Source organism: Harmonia axyridis, chromosome 4 (assembly GCF_914767665.1).
Source record: "Harmonia axyridis chromosome 4, icHarAxyr1.1, whole genome shotgun sequence".
In the NCBI taxonomy this organism is placed as follows: Eukaryota; Metazoa; Arthropoda; class Insecta; order Coleoptera; family Coccinellidae; genus Harmonia; species Harmonia axyridis.
Window position 1 is genome coordinate 19203732 of NC_059504.1, and position 14893 is coordinate 19218624.

At 38.8% G+C, this 14893-nt stretch overlaps 2 protein-coding genes and 1 non-coding gene across 3 annotated transcripts; 2 read left to right on the forward strand and 1 right to left on the reverse strand.

Annotated features, from left to right (window-relative positions):
- Positions 1–3333: 3333 nt before the first annotated feature.
- On the reverse strand, positions 3334–3405 carry Trnad-guc. The gene has a single exon. It is a non-coding gene; the product is annotated as a tRNA-Asp (tRNA).
- A 4773-nt stretch (positions 3406–8178) lies between these two features.
- LOC123677886 lies at positions 8179–9837 on the forward strand. The gene has a single exon (XM_045614614.1). The coding sequence runs from the start codon at positions 8179–8181 to the stop codon at positions 9835–9837; it is 1659 nt and encodes a 552-aa protein (XP_045470570.1).
- A 559-nt stretch (positions 9838–10396) lies between these two features.
- LOC123677889 lies at positions 10397–14020 on the forward strand. Its single transcript, XM_045614619.1, has one exon. It carries the CDS (start codon positions 10397–10399, stop codon positions 14018–14020), a length of 3624 nt encoding a protein of 1207 aa, XP_045470575.1.
- The last annotated feature ends 873 nt before the right edge of the window (positions 14021–14893 follow it).

The following is a 14893-nucleotide window of genomic DNA, read 5'->3' on the forward strand; positions in this document are numbered from 1 at the left end:
ACAAGTCAGTGACGCAGCTAGCAAGAATGAGGAGAAAGAAAAATTATTCAGCCTGGTACGACTTCAAAAAGGCATACGACTCCATCTCACACAGGCAACTCAAAAGGTTGATTGGAAATTTACCTCTAGACCAAAACATCAAGAAGGTACTCAGAGGCTCCATGAACCTGTGGTCTGTTCAAATAAAAATCGGTAAGGACAAGACAAACCCGATATATGTCAAGAGGGGAGTGTACCAGGGTGATTCAATCAGCCCTCTACTCTTCATTCTGATTAGTGCAGGCATCATTGATCATATTAAGACCAGCCCAACAATCATGAAGTCCACAAGAGGTCAACACGACATCTTGGCATTTATGGATGACATAAAGTGCCATGCAAATACCAAGCAGAGCATGAAAATTATAACGACGGAGTTGGAAAAATGTTCTGCTGAAATTGGACTCTCTCTAAATGTGAATAAGTGTGGCATTTATTCGAGGAAAGGCTTAGAACCCCAAGAGGATGTGAACGATGTTCCTTTCCTTCCTGAAATCAAAGAAGGATACACATACTTAGGACTGGCCCAATTAGAAAGAGACACCACCGTCAATTTGGAGAACATCACCGAAAAAATTAGGCAAAAATCCGAAACAATATTTGAATCGAATTTAACAACCAGACAGAAAATCCAACTTTTCAACAGCTCAATAATACCAGCTGCGATATATGTTCTGGGTAACTTATTTCCTGAAGAAAAGCGAGCGACAACCTTGAAGAATTGCAGGGACTTGGACACAATGTTTAGGAAAATGCTAGTAGATTACGACATGAAAGGCAAAACAACATCGAATGCCCGTGTCTACTTAAGCCCTCTCATGGGCGGCCTGGGAATGAAATCAGTTGAAATTGAAACTGAAATTCATTACATCAGGAAAGGAATCTACTTGCAGTCCCATCCCGACATGACAAATGTGTACGAAGCCTACAAATCCCTTCAAGGTGCCGGATGGAGAAATCCTCTGAGCGACTGCCAATTTGTTCTGGAAAAATATGGTTGCAACACAGAACAATATCCAATGGGAAGCTACAAGAAAAGTTCCGACAACATTATCAAGGTCATAAGGAAGCATCATCATGACCATCTGATTGAGAAATGGTCAGAAAACATGAATTATGGTAGGATAGTAGCAGATGAAGGGAATAAAATCACTTTCCCAGCTTTTACATCTCCCTATATGGACAGCTGGAGGTTATCACTACTTCACTCTGCAGCAGAAGAACAACTCCATGGACTTGGTTGCATCCCAGGACGTACCCGAGTTTGCAGACGTGGATGTGGTAACAATGAAACAGCTTACCATGTGACTTCATCCTGCCCTACCAACATGTATATCTCAAGGCATGATAATGTTGTTCATTGGTTGTTAAAAACGATCCTCACCACCACAAATGCCCCTGAAGACATCATAATGGGCCTGCAGTTCGGAAAAGCCACTCTTATGGCAGATTACGAACAACAAGGAAGGGGCATTTCCATCAGAGCAGGCCACAAGATATTGACGGAAAAGAAGATGTACCACAACAAACCGGACATCATGATCAAACTGTCAAACCCAGATCGCATCATTCTGATCGAAGTAGCCATCGCCCATATCCAGAACTACCGACTTCAGGAAAAAATCAAGAGAAATCGCTATGCGGTCAACTCGACGATCAAGATTGACAATAAAAATGTCGATAATGTAGTCAGAGATGTCAACATAGTTGGTGAACTTGAGAAGATCCATAGATGTCCTGTAGATCTAGGAATATTCGTCGTTGGGTGCAGCGGTGAGATGATTGTGACAGAAGAACATGTGAAGTTCGCGAAAATTCTCTCGAAAGTGCTGAAAAGCATCGAGCTGGAAACTGAAATCCAACTAGCCAGGAGAGGTATATATCTTAAGTCACATACCGACTTAATTGAAACAAGGAAGAGATATGAGGCGTTGAAGGTGGCAGGGTGGAGAAACCCCATCAGCGACCACGATTTTGTAATGAATAAATATAAATGTCCAACTATAAATTACCAGCAGGAAAATCTGAAACAAAACTGTAAAATCGTGAAGGAACATATATATCAAAAATTTCAAGAAGAACTAGAAGCTGAATGGTCCCAGGACATGCATTATGGGAAGGTTGTACTTAAAGAAAAGAAAATCATCGAATTTCCTGCTTACACATCCCCATTAATGGACCACTGGCGTTTTTCCTTGCTACACTCCGCTGCAGAAGAACAGCTCCACGGCCTTGGAGGGACAGCGGGAAGATCCAGAAAATGCAGACGATGCAACACAGCAAATGAAACTGCATACCATGTGAGCAGTGGATGCATTATAGGCGCCTACACGACTAGGCATGACTACGTTGTCCACTGGGTTCTGAAATTCATCCTACTGAACCAAGATGCCCCTCAAGAAATCCTGGCAAACTTTCCGTTTGGTAAAGTATCATGCAACCCAACCTTCGAGACCAGGGGACGCAAGATAATAGTGCGAGCAGGAGGCAGTATGTTCACGGAGAAGATTCACCATAATAAGCCAGACATCATGGTAAGATTTACAAATCCAGATGTTATATACATTTTTGAAATTGCAGTGGCTCACGTTCAGAACATCAGGACCCAAGAAAAAATCAAAAAGATTAGATACTCCGTGAATGGCGTGGCGCACATCGACCACACGAACTGCGAGACAGTCGGCAGGGATCTCAACTTGGTCAGAGAACTGGAGTCCCAGTACCATTGCCCCGTACATCTGGGCATATTTGTGGTTGGATGCTATGGAGAGGTGCTGAACACCGAGGAGCACATAAACTTCCAGAAACTATTGAAACAACTAGGGTTAACGAACTTTGAAATGAGATCATTAATTAATAAGTGCTCGTATAGTGTAGCAGTCTCCACAACAAATATTTTGCTCAAACATCTAAGTCTTTAGCTGTGATAGGGAACAACAAACTGTGATAGAAAAACAAAAATGTATAGTCAATTTTTATATTTATATTTGTACATTTTATTTACAATAACTAATTTACAAACTGTTTGTATTATATGTATATATGTTTGTATTATACTCACAAAATAGTAGAGGTCCACACTCTCAGGCGACTGGGGGTGGCTGGCATCCGATGTGTCTCTGAAAAGCGACAATATTGTTAGTTTCATAAGTAACATTTTTATGAGATGTATGAAGCTGAAACAAATAAAGAAATATACTACCGAGGATGTTATAATCAACATCAGAAAAGAGCAGTATTTGGATTCAAAAAGACATTGCAGACTAAAATATTTTAGACATCAAAAAAATCATCCTCCCCGGCGGGGAATCGAACCCCGGTCTCCCGCGTGACAGGCGGGGATACTGACCACTATACTACCGAGGATGTTATAATCAACATCAGAAAAGAGCAGTATTTGGATTCAAAATGACATTGCAGACTAAAATATTTTAGACATAAAAAAAATCATCCTCCCCGGCGGGGAATCGAACCCCGGTCTCCCGCGTGACAGGCGGGGATCAAAAGTCAAAAGTCAAAAAATATTTATTTCGAAAATTATATACAAAAATATCTCTCAGGCACATCCGCCTTTACAAGTTAGCAATTATTATCAATACACAGTTCCTGCATACATGCTTACACTGTTGTTAAATTACGGAGCGGTCGAATTTGACCTTACAATAGTTGAAGATAGGTGAAAAGTCATAGTGTTGATTCAAATAGTTAAATTGGTATATACATACAGATACAGTTAGGTGGATTTACAGGAAAATAAAGATAAAAAACCTGTTTTAGAAAATTCAGTTTTAAGGGGTTATCATATTAAGGTTGTACGTTAGCTCTACCAAAGATCGCTAGATTTTGATATGGCAGTTTATGTTTGAAAGAGGAGTCAATGTTATTAATTCTTAAGTGTGTAATTTTTTGTGTTATGTCGCTGGCTTGGCATTGCTTTTCGTAGAAATGGTTAGAAATTCTATGTATGTATTTTGTTATTGTTTCAAGTTCTGTTTTTTTATGTAAGTCCTTGATTCTGGTATATCTATTACTATTGGTAATTAATCTGAGTACCTTATTTTGAAATATTTGTAGAGGCTTCAAGGGGGAATTCTTCAGGTGGGAAAAAACTGGTGCGGCGTACGTTATTATCGGTCTCATCATAGCAGTGTATAGGAGTTTTTTGTTTTTATTATTTAGATTGCTTCTTCTTTTCAATAAAGGATATAAATATTTTAGTGATACATAGGCTTTGCAGACTGAGTTTTTGATGTGTTCGTGGAAGTTAAGTCTACTGTCTAATTGAACACCAAGATATCTCACTGAGTTTTTGGGGGTTATTAAATGATTTCCTATTCTTATTGGAGTGAATATCTTGTTATTGGTGAATTTACGGGTGAATATGATTTGTTCTGTTTTGCTTACATTCAAGGTTATTTTCCATTTCTTATAAAATTTTTGAATTTGTAAGAAGTGGTTTCTTAAAAGTGAGTTTGATGCTTGGGCGTAGTGGGAATGTGTGTAAATAGCCGCGTCATCCGCAAATAGTGCAATTTTTGTATTAGGGTATTCTGGGAAATCATGAATGAAAATGTTGAAAAGTATGGGGCCAAGGACTGAGCCTTGTGGGACACCCGCTGTGACGTTTTTTGATTGGGATAGTGTATTCTGAACTTTAACCACAAATGATCTGTTATTTAAGTAGGAGTGTAAAAGTTTGATTAAGGGTGGGGGAGTTTCAAGTTTGATCAGTTTGAACAATAGACCCTCGAGCCAGACTTTATCAAAAGCTTTTTCTATGTCTAGAAGCAGCATTACTGTGTTTTTTGATTTGTTGAAATTCGTTATGATGTCGGTGACGATTCTGGATATTTGAAGTACAGTGTTATGTTTTTTCTTGAAACCGAATTGATAAGGGTTCCGCATGTTTGATTTTTTTAAAGATTTATCAAGTCGATTCAAGACAATTTTTTCTGCTACTTTGCTAATAGTTGACAATAGACTGATAGGTCTATAGCTTGTGGGTTGGTTATGATTCTTTCCTTTTTTTGGTATAGGTATTACAAGACTCTTTTTCCAAGAATTTGGCCAATATGAGAGCATAAGGATTGCATTGATAATATACATTAGTTGAACGGTAGCTTTTTTAGGTAGGTTTTTGAGTAATCTATTATCGACTCCGTCCAGGCCTGAGGATTTATTGTTCGGTAATTTTTTGATGAGGTCTTTTAATTCTTTCGGAGAGGTAATATATGTTTCGAAATTTTCGTTGTGATCATGTGATAGAAATTCATTGACTGAATTTTCTATTTCTAACTGACCTTCATTGCTTTGAACTATGTTGTGAGATTCTTCGAATACTTTTGCTAGGATTTCGGTTTTTTCTACGTCATTCGTGTAGCGTATCGTATCATGTGTTAGTGGGGGAATTATAGATTGTCTTGTCTTTAAGGTTTTAGTCATTTTCCATAAGCTATTGTCTTTTGTATTTAATTTTTGTATTTTGTCGTTCCAGGTTTCGCGTCTGTATGTTGTAATTTGAGAACGAATTTCAGTGGTTAATTTATTCATTTCTGTTTTATCTTGCCAGTTCCTGTATTTTTGCCAACGTTTTCTATAGAAATTTCTAGTTCTTATCAAAATGATGATTTCTGGTGGGAGTTTTTGATGAAATGGAACGGAGGGTATTTTTTTGGTTGTCGAATTTCGTCCTAATATCAAGGTATCCGTAAATTTCAGGATTTCTTGTTCCAAAGTTTCAATGGAAGTTATATTATTGTTAATTTCAAGTTCTTTATTGATTATATATCTATACTTGTACCAGTCGGTTTTGCTGTAGTCAAATGTCATTTTCTCATTTTTCATTCCATTACTTGCTAATGTGAATACAATAGGGTTATGGTCACTTGAAAGTTCGGCTAGGTTAATGGGTTTAGATAAATGAGGTATATTCTTGCTAAGGACTAAGTCTAATTTAGATGAGGAAGAATTGTTATAGGGGTAATAGGTATGTTCTTCTGTGAAATTTAATGTACAGGAAGGATTATCGTAAAGGTATTTGAATAGGGTGTTTCCGTTTCTATTCGAAGATCTGTCTCCCCAGATAGTATGACGGGCGTTGAAATCACCGAAAATAATGGACTTGTCGTTGTTATTTATGAGTTTATTGATGCAACCGTCATTAAAGTAGTTTGAAGGAGGGTTGTAAATAGAAAAAAGAGAAATTTTGTTATCAAGTAAGATGCCTACGTTTTCTATAGAACAATGTATTTTCGGTAATTCCACGAATGGAATTCCTTGCCTGATAAGCAATGCGACGCCTCCTCCATTACTATTGCGATCATTTCTGAGAATATGATAACCCCTCATTGAAAATTTATCATTGGAATCCAATTTGGTTTCATTAAGTGACATTATATCTATTTTATGTTCATTGAGAAAATGAATTAATTCTTGAGATTTGTTTCTAATCCCGTTACAATTCCATGTACAAAGATAATACTTAGAAACCATGGTTTTCTAAGTTGGAGATGAAGCAATTGAATAAATTGAACCTTTCCGATGGATTTCTGGAAAGTGCTAGTTTTTGATTAAGTTGCCTAATTGACAACAGACATTTATTGATATCGATGTATTCGTTCAATTTATTGAATTCATTTTTAAGATCGTTGAAGATATTTTTACCTGTTTCTTCGTTTGATCTTTGTGTTTCGCCTTCAAGTGGTGTTCTGTTTTTCTCACGCATCTTCATCCGTTCTTCCCAGACGTTGTGTGTTGGTAGGGGTGCTGGTGGTAGAATTTTTTGTTTCAAAGGTTCTCTTCTTAATTTTCTTTTTTCAAGAAGATTGAGATATGCTTCGCACTTCAAGTAGTTGGCCGGGTGATCCTTGTTGCAGTTGTAACATCTTGCTGGAGTGTCCTTGGGCTTCAAACAATCCTTCGTTAGATGATTTTCTGCACATTTCAGGCAAACGGGCTTAGAGTAGCAGTTTGCTGTTGCATGCCCATGTGATTGGCAACGATGGCACATTATTATTTCCCTCTTCTTATGTACTCTACCCCATCTGATTCGGGTGTATAAGAGAACCTTTATATCTTTTTGTAATTTCCTCAAAGTAACTTTATTATTTGTAACAACCATGTAACACGGTTGTTTAGTACCGTTCATGAGGAACACTTTTTGAACGGGGATAGAATTCGTAAGAAGATCTTCTGCAATTTCTCTTGTTTCAGGTTTGTTCTCCAAGCCATATAGAACAAATGCATGGGTTTTTTGTTCTTTTGTTGTGAATGTATGACAGTCTACATCATCCTCTTTCTTGAAGGCGTCTAACACTTTATTGTAGTCCTCCATATTGTCCATAAAAATATTTGTAGTATATTCTCTATATTTTATGAAGTATTTTCCTTTACATAGATCTTTCAAGTTTTTCGTAAAGGTTTGGTGATCCTCGATTTTACCGTGGAGAACGATAGGTGGAATTCTTTTGGGGTTCACTTTCATTTGGGGATGTGTAATCGGTTGTCCATTGTCAACTTCCATATGCTCATCTTCGGTTGTTAGTACTTCGAAGCTATTCGAAGTATGAACATCTCTTTTATGGTCGAATTTCGGGTGTTTTGCGTTTCCTGGGTGTTTAAAATCATCATTCGTACTGTCGCTCACTTTGCGTCTTTTGTGGGAAATGGGGAACTTTTTTTGCTCCATCTTGGAGGAGAAAAAGCACTACAAGGGGAAACCCCCTTGTAATATACACTAGTCACTACACTGTCACTGTTCACTTTAAACTTTCGTTTGGAATTCAGGTTGGTTTTCTGACTATTCACAATGGATACTCAGGTACTTACACTACTGGCTCAAGTACTTACGGAGCGTTCAAGACACGTCTTACCTGTTCGGTGTCTCATTGGGAATGTCTGACAGGCGGGGATACTGACCACTATACTACCGAGGATGTTATAATCAACATCAGAAAAGAGCAGTATCTGGATTCAAAAAGACATTGCAGACTAAAATATTTTAGACATCAAAAAAATTATCCTCCCCGGCGGGGAATCGAACCCCGGTCTCCCGCGTGACAGGCGGGGATACTGACCACTATACTACAGGGTGACTCAATAAGCCCACTGCTGTTCATCACATTAACAGCTTGTATAATCATGCACCTGAAAACCAGCAAGAGAGTATACAGAGACACTGCGGGAAGATTTCAAATATTAGCGTTTATGGACGATATAAAATGCCACACTGCAACCAAAAAAGGACTACAAACAATCACCCGCGAATTAGAACGCAGTGCAAAGGAATTGGGACTCCAGCTGAATTCAGAGAAATGCGGAATGTACAGCAGAACAGAGGAACAGGATGAGGAAGGGACTTCATTCTTGCCAGAAGTGAGAAATGGCTACAAATATTTGGGTATAGAACAGCTTGAAAGGGATACAGACAGGAATTATGAAACCACCAAAAACAAGGCGATAGAAACAACGAAGGAGATCTGTGAATCATTGTTAACAACCCCACAGAAGGCTGAACTTTATAACACCACCGTAATACCCAGCATTATCTACATTATGGGTAACCTATATCCTGATGAAAAGAGAGCCACAACCCTAAAGAAATGTCGAGAAATTGATAAGGAGGTGCGAAAAGTCCTAGTGGAGTACAACATAAAAGGAAAAACGACATCTAATGACCATGTATATCTGCCAGTTAGTAGAGGAGGAGTAGGTGTGAAGTCGATTGAGGTAGAGACGGAAATTCACATGGTCAAGAGGGGAGTTTACATCAAATCACACCCAGAGATGCGTGAGGTACAAGAAAGTTTCCTACAATTACAGAGAGGTGGGTGGAGAAATCCACTGACCGATCATGATTTTGTTGTCTCTAAATACAACTGCCCAAACGTAGAACATACAGGAGAAAAAATCACAAAAAACTGTAAATTCCTGAAGAAGCATATCGAAGATGTTTTCTACAAACAACTGCAAAAAGAGTGGGCAAAGAACATGCATTATGGGAAAATATTCATGCAAGAGCAGTCCAATGTGGAAGTCCCAGCATACACTTCTCCACTTATGGATAGTTGGCGGTTCTCTCTACTCCATAGCGCAGCAGAAGAACAAATACATGGATTGGGATCAATTCCGGGAAGGAGACGGAATTGCAGAAGGGGGTGCGACAAATGTGAAACAGCATATCATGTTAGTAGTGCCTGCATCCAAGATGCCTACAACACCAGGCATGACTTCATAGTCCATTGGGTCCTTAAATCATTGCTTAGCGGCCTAGGAGCCCCAGAAGAGATTCAACTACAGTTTGGTAAGGCCTGCCTGTGTGTGGACTTCCTTGGTAAACGCAAGGTGGAAATAAGAGCAGGAGGTAAAATACTTACAGAAAAACAACTCCACCACAACAAGCCAGACATCTTCATACACCTCTATGATCCAGAGGAAATAATTGTACTGGAAATCTCAGTTGCACATCTGCAAAACTACAGGCTCCAAGAAAAAATCAAGAAGGTGAGATATTCAGACAATGGCTGTACACACATAGACCACCAAAATGTGGAGGAGACAAGCAGAGACCTAAATCTGGTGGATGCGCTGCGATCAAACTACCATTGCCCCGTTCACCTGGGCATATTTGTTGTTGGCTGCTTCGGGGAAATAGTGGCCACTGAGGAGCATAAGAACTTTAAAAAATTAATGACCAATATGGGCTTAAGCAATTTGAATATCAGAATACTTATTAACAGAAGCTCCTACAGCGCCGCTGTCTCCACGAGCAATATAATTTTGAAGCACTTAAAATATTAAATTTACGATGGGGAGAAAAATGAAAACACTTCCTAGATAATACTTGTTTATTAATTTTGTAGTTAGTTTACATGTTTACTGTGATAATGACTGTGATATTTGATGTAACATTCAATGTGATAATATGTCTAATGTGATTTTAAAATTTTATTTATACTGTTTATGTATATACTTAAGATCTAAACGTTGATGATACTTACCAATCTGTGATATCGAGCGCGGTCCATCCACCTGAGGCCGAGGAGCGTCGTCGAGGCGAGGTTTCCTGTAACAAACGGAGATATAGTTTAGTTTCATAAATGACATTATGTATGCATATATTTTGAAGTGTATGAGACTGAAACAAATAAAGAAATATACTACCGGACTTTTACGTAAAACTCCACCGGGAGCAGACGCGCGGGCAAGAGCTCTGGATAATTTTTATATTAACCGGGAATTCGGGCTCGATGTGCAAAGTGAAAGTCGAACTATCTCGTTTAAAGTGAAAAAACAATATTAAGGGGTAGTGAAACAAGGATATAGTGTCTAATGCGCGAGTGATTAGAACATTAACAGAATGTCGACATGGACAGTGAGTGAAATTAAAATTATTCAGGACTACATCACCAACAAATCAGGTCCTATCACAGTAGATGATCACAACATTCTGCAGCAAACTCTGGTAAAACGATCTTTACCATCTATAAAGAAGAAATGCTTGGATTTGAAACATTCCATTAACACAGAACAACCGTGTAAAACAAAACAATCCAGCAGTTGGACCAGTGACGAAGAAAGAAGACTTGTGGAACTTTACATAAACAGGGATGAAAAGCAGGTGACTAAAAGGATAAGAGCAATATTAAATGCATTTCCTGGTAGAACAGAAAAAGCAATTGCTACCAAATTGAGAGAAAAATACCCAGAAATTTATTACGGAAAGAACATTCCAACTAAAATTGACCCCCGAACCCAAAATGTGGAAGAATCTCAAGCCGAGCGCTCCCAACAACGGGATCCGTCCATCGAGTCAACCCTGAAGTGTGCAATAAATCAGACTCAAGACGGTGACATATGCCATAACACCATCCCGGAAAGTGACGATTTGACGACCGTTTGTTTGAAGGAATTGAATGAATCTGAACTTGTAAAAGTGAGGACGAAATTCGATACATTATTCCGGCGAATTCCAAAGAAAAAACGGAGCATCAAAAAATTCTACGTACGACCCTGTCACTTGAATTACATCGAATACGTAGACCGGGTACTCGGAGAAAATATTTCCAAAATAGAAAATGGGTTTGTCTCTCATATTAAGAAACGAAAGGAAATAAAGAAAACAATTTATGTAGCTGGCCTTCTCCTGCAAAAACACATCCTGGGGAAAACCGACCGACAAGATCCGATTTACATCAAAACGGAAAAGAAAATCAAATCGTTAGAACTCCGGGTTAAAAACGCAGAAGCAGTCGTTAACTGGAAAGGAGGCATTTTCAAAAAGCAGTGGAAAGACGAGGTAGAGGAAATGCGAAAATTGAAAATGAAACCGAAACAGTACATTGTTTCTACGAACGACCGGATAAGGATCTTGAAGGAAAAAGCCGAACATCAGAGGAAGCAAGCCCAAGCCCAGAAAATTAGGTACCTTTTCAACAACAGACCGTCGATGAAAATTTTGGAAAAATCTGTGGTTGCAAGTCCAGAACCATCAGTGGTGACTGAACATTACACGAAAATGTATACTCAGTGTAATGAAAGCCATGAAACTCCCATCTTCAATTCATGGCTGCAAAAATTCCAAAAATTCACCAATGGACGCGACTACAGTGGACAGTTAGAGGAACAAAATTTGGAAAGAATCATCAATGAAGCAATCACCAAAACATCCCCTTGGAAGAGCCCCGGAGAAGATTGCATTCCAAATTACCTCTACAAAGTTCTTCCTTGTGCTAAAGAATATTTGAAAAAAATTATTATTTCTATAGTACGAGGAAAACAAGATTTGAGTGAAGCAGATGTGAGGGCAAATATTGTGCTGGTTCACAAGAAAGGCGATGAAAACGATCCAGCCAATTATCGGCCAATAGCTCTGCTAAACACTGAGTACAAAATTCTGACATCGACGATAGCTTCCATCCTGAAAAACCACCTCCCAGAATGGGCAATCCCGAAGGAACAACTGGCCAGACAACACATATGGGGAACAATCCATGGTATGCTTGTGGACAAGTCAGTGACGCAGCTAGCAAGAATGAGGAGAAAGAAGAACTATTCAGCCTGGTACGACTTCAAAAAGGCATACGACTCCATCTCACACAGGCAACTCAAAAGGTTGATTGGAAATTTACCTCTAGACCAAAACATCAAGAAGGTACTCAGAGGCTCCATGAACCTGTGGTCTGTTCAAATAAAAATCGGTAAGGACAAGACAAACCCGATATATGTCAAGAGAGGAGTGTACCAGGGTGATTCAATCAGCCCTCTACTCTTCATTCTGATTAGTGCAGGCATCATTGATCATATTAAGACCAGCCCAACAATCATGAAGTCCACACGAGGTCAACACGACATCTTGGCATTTATGGATGACATAAAGTGCCATGCAAATACCAAGCAGAGAATGAAAATTATAACGAAGGAGTTGGAAAAATGTTCTGCTGAAATTGGACTCTCTCTAAATGTGAATAAGTGTGGCATTTATTCGAGGAAAGGCTTAGAACCCCAAGAGGATGTGAACGATGTTCCTTTCCTTCCTGAAATCAAAGAAGGATACACATACTTAGGACTGGCCCAATTAGAAAGAGACACCACCGTCAATTTGGAGAACATCACCGAAAAAATTAGGCAAAAATCCGAAACAATATTTGGATCGAATTTAACAACCAGACAGAAAATCCAACTTTTCAACAGCTCGATAATACCAGCTGCGATATATGTTCTGGGTAACTTATTTCCTGAAGAAAAGCGAGCGACAACCTTGAAGAATTGTAGGGACTTGGACACAATGTTTAGGAAAATGCTAGTAGATTACGACATGAAAGGCAAAACAACATCGAATGCCCGTGTCTACTTAAGCCCTCTCATGGGCGGCCTGGGAATGAAATCAGTTGAAATTGAAACTGAAATTCATTACATCAGGAAAGGAATCTACTTGCAGTCCCATCCCGACATGACAAATGTGTACGAAGCCTACAAATCCCTTCAAGGTGCCGGATGGAGAAATCCTCTGAGCGACTGCCAATTTGTTCTGGAAAAATATGGTTGCAACACAGAACAATATCCAATGGGAAGCTACAAGAAAAGTTCCGACAACATTATCAAGGTCATAAGGAAGCATCATCATGACCATCTGATTGAGAAATGGTCAGAAAACATGAATTATGGTAGGATAGTAGCAGATGAAGGGAATAAAATCACTTTCCCAGCTTTTACATCTCCCTATATGGAAAGCTGGAGGTTATCACTACTTCACTCTGCAGCAGAAGAACAACTCCATGGACTTGGTTGCATCCCAGGACGTACCCGAGTTTGCAGACGTGGATGTGGTAACAATGAAACAGCTTACCATGTGACTTCATCCTGCCCTACCAACATGTACATCTCAAGACACGATAATGTTGTACATTGGTTGTTAAAAACGATCCTCACCACCACAAATGCCCCTGAAGACATCATAATGGGCCTGCAGTTCGGAAAAGCCACTCTTATGGCAGATTACGAACAACAAGGAAGGGGCATTTCCATCAGAGCAGGCCACAAGATATTGACGGAAAAGAAGATGTACCACAACAAACCGGACATCATGATGAAACTGTCAAACCCAGATCGCATCATTCTGATCGAAGTAGCCATCGCCCATATTCAGAACTACCGACTTCAGGAAAAAATCAAGAGAAATCGCTATGCGGTCAACTCGACGATCAAGATTGACAATAAAAATGTCGATAATGTAGTCAGGGATGTCAACATAGTTGGTGAACTTGAGAAGATCCATAGATGTCCTGTAGATCTCGGAATATTCGTCGTTGGGTGCAGCGGTGAGATGATTGTGACAGAAGAACAAGTGAAGTTCGCGAAAATTCTTTCTAAAGTGCTCGGTCTGACTAATAGTGAAATTCAACATCTTTTCACTAAATGTAGTTATAGTGTTTGCCTATCAACTTCCCAAATTCTTTTGAAACATTTGAACTTGAAAATGTGATAACATGAATTTTGTGATATATTTATTTAATTATTTTATTTATTTAACAACTTAATTTATTTAACAATCTACCTATTTATTTACATCAATCTGAAACTGTGATATGAATATCGATATTTATTTTATGAATTGTCATTTGAATGTATTTCAGTATGTTCATGATTCTCTGTGCAATAAGTCATGTATTCTTGTTTATTACATATTATGATAAGTTTTGTAAGGATTGTTCTTTAACATATGTATGAAACTTTATATCAAATAAACAAATATACTACCGAGGATGTTATAATCAGCATCAGAAAAGAGCGGTATCTGGATTCAAAAAGACATTGCAGACTAAAATATTTTAGACATAAAAAAAATTATCCTCCCTGGCGGAAATCGAGTCACGGTCTCCCGCGTGACAGGCGGGGATACTGACCACTATACTACCGAGGATGTTATAATCAACATCAGAAAAGAGCGGTATCTGGATTCAAAAAGACATTGCAGACTAAAATATTTTAGACATAAAAAAAATTATCCTCCCCGGCGGAAATCGAGTCACGGTCTCCCGCGTGACAGGCGGGGATACTGACCACTATACTACCGAGGATGTTATAATCAACATTAGAAGAGAGCGGTATCTGGATTCAAAAAGACATTGCAGACTAAAATATTTTAGACATAAAAAAAATTATCCTCCCTGGCGGAAATCGAGTCACGGTCTCCCGCGTGACAGGCGGGGATACTGACCACTATACTACCGAGGATGTTATAATCAACATCAGAAAAGAGCGGTATCTGGATTCAAAAAGACATTGCAGACTAAAATATTTTAGACATAAAAAAAATTATCCTCCCCGGCGGAAATCGAGTCACGGTCTCCCGCGT

Bases quoted from the DNA above. Each gene is read 5' to 3' on its own strand.
- LOC123677886 (XM_045614614.1), top strand. From the start codon at position 8,179: ATGCACCTGAAAACCAGCAAGAGAGTATACAGAGACACTGCGGGAAGA.
- LOC123677889 (XM_045614619.1), top strand. From the start codon at position 10,397: ATGTCGACATGGACAGTGAGTGAAATTAAAATTATTCAGGACTACATC.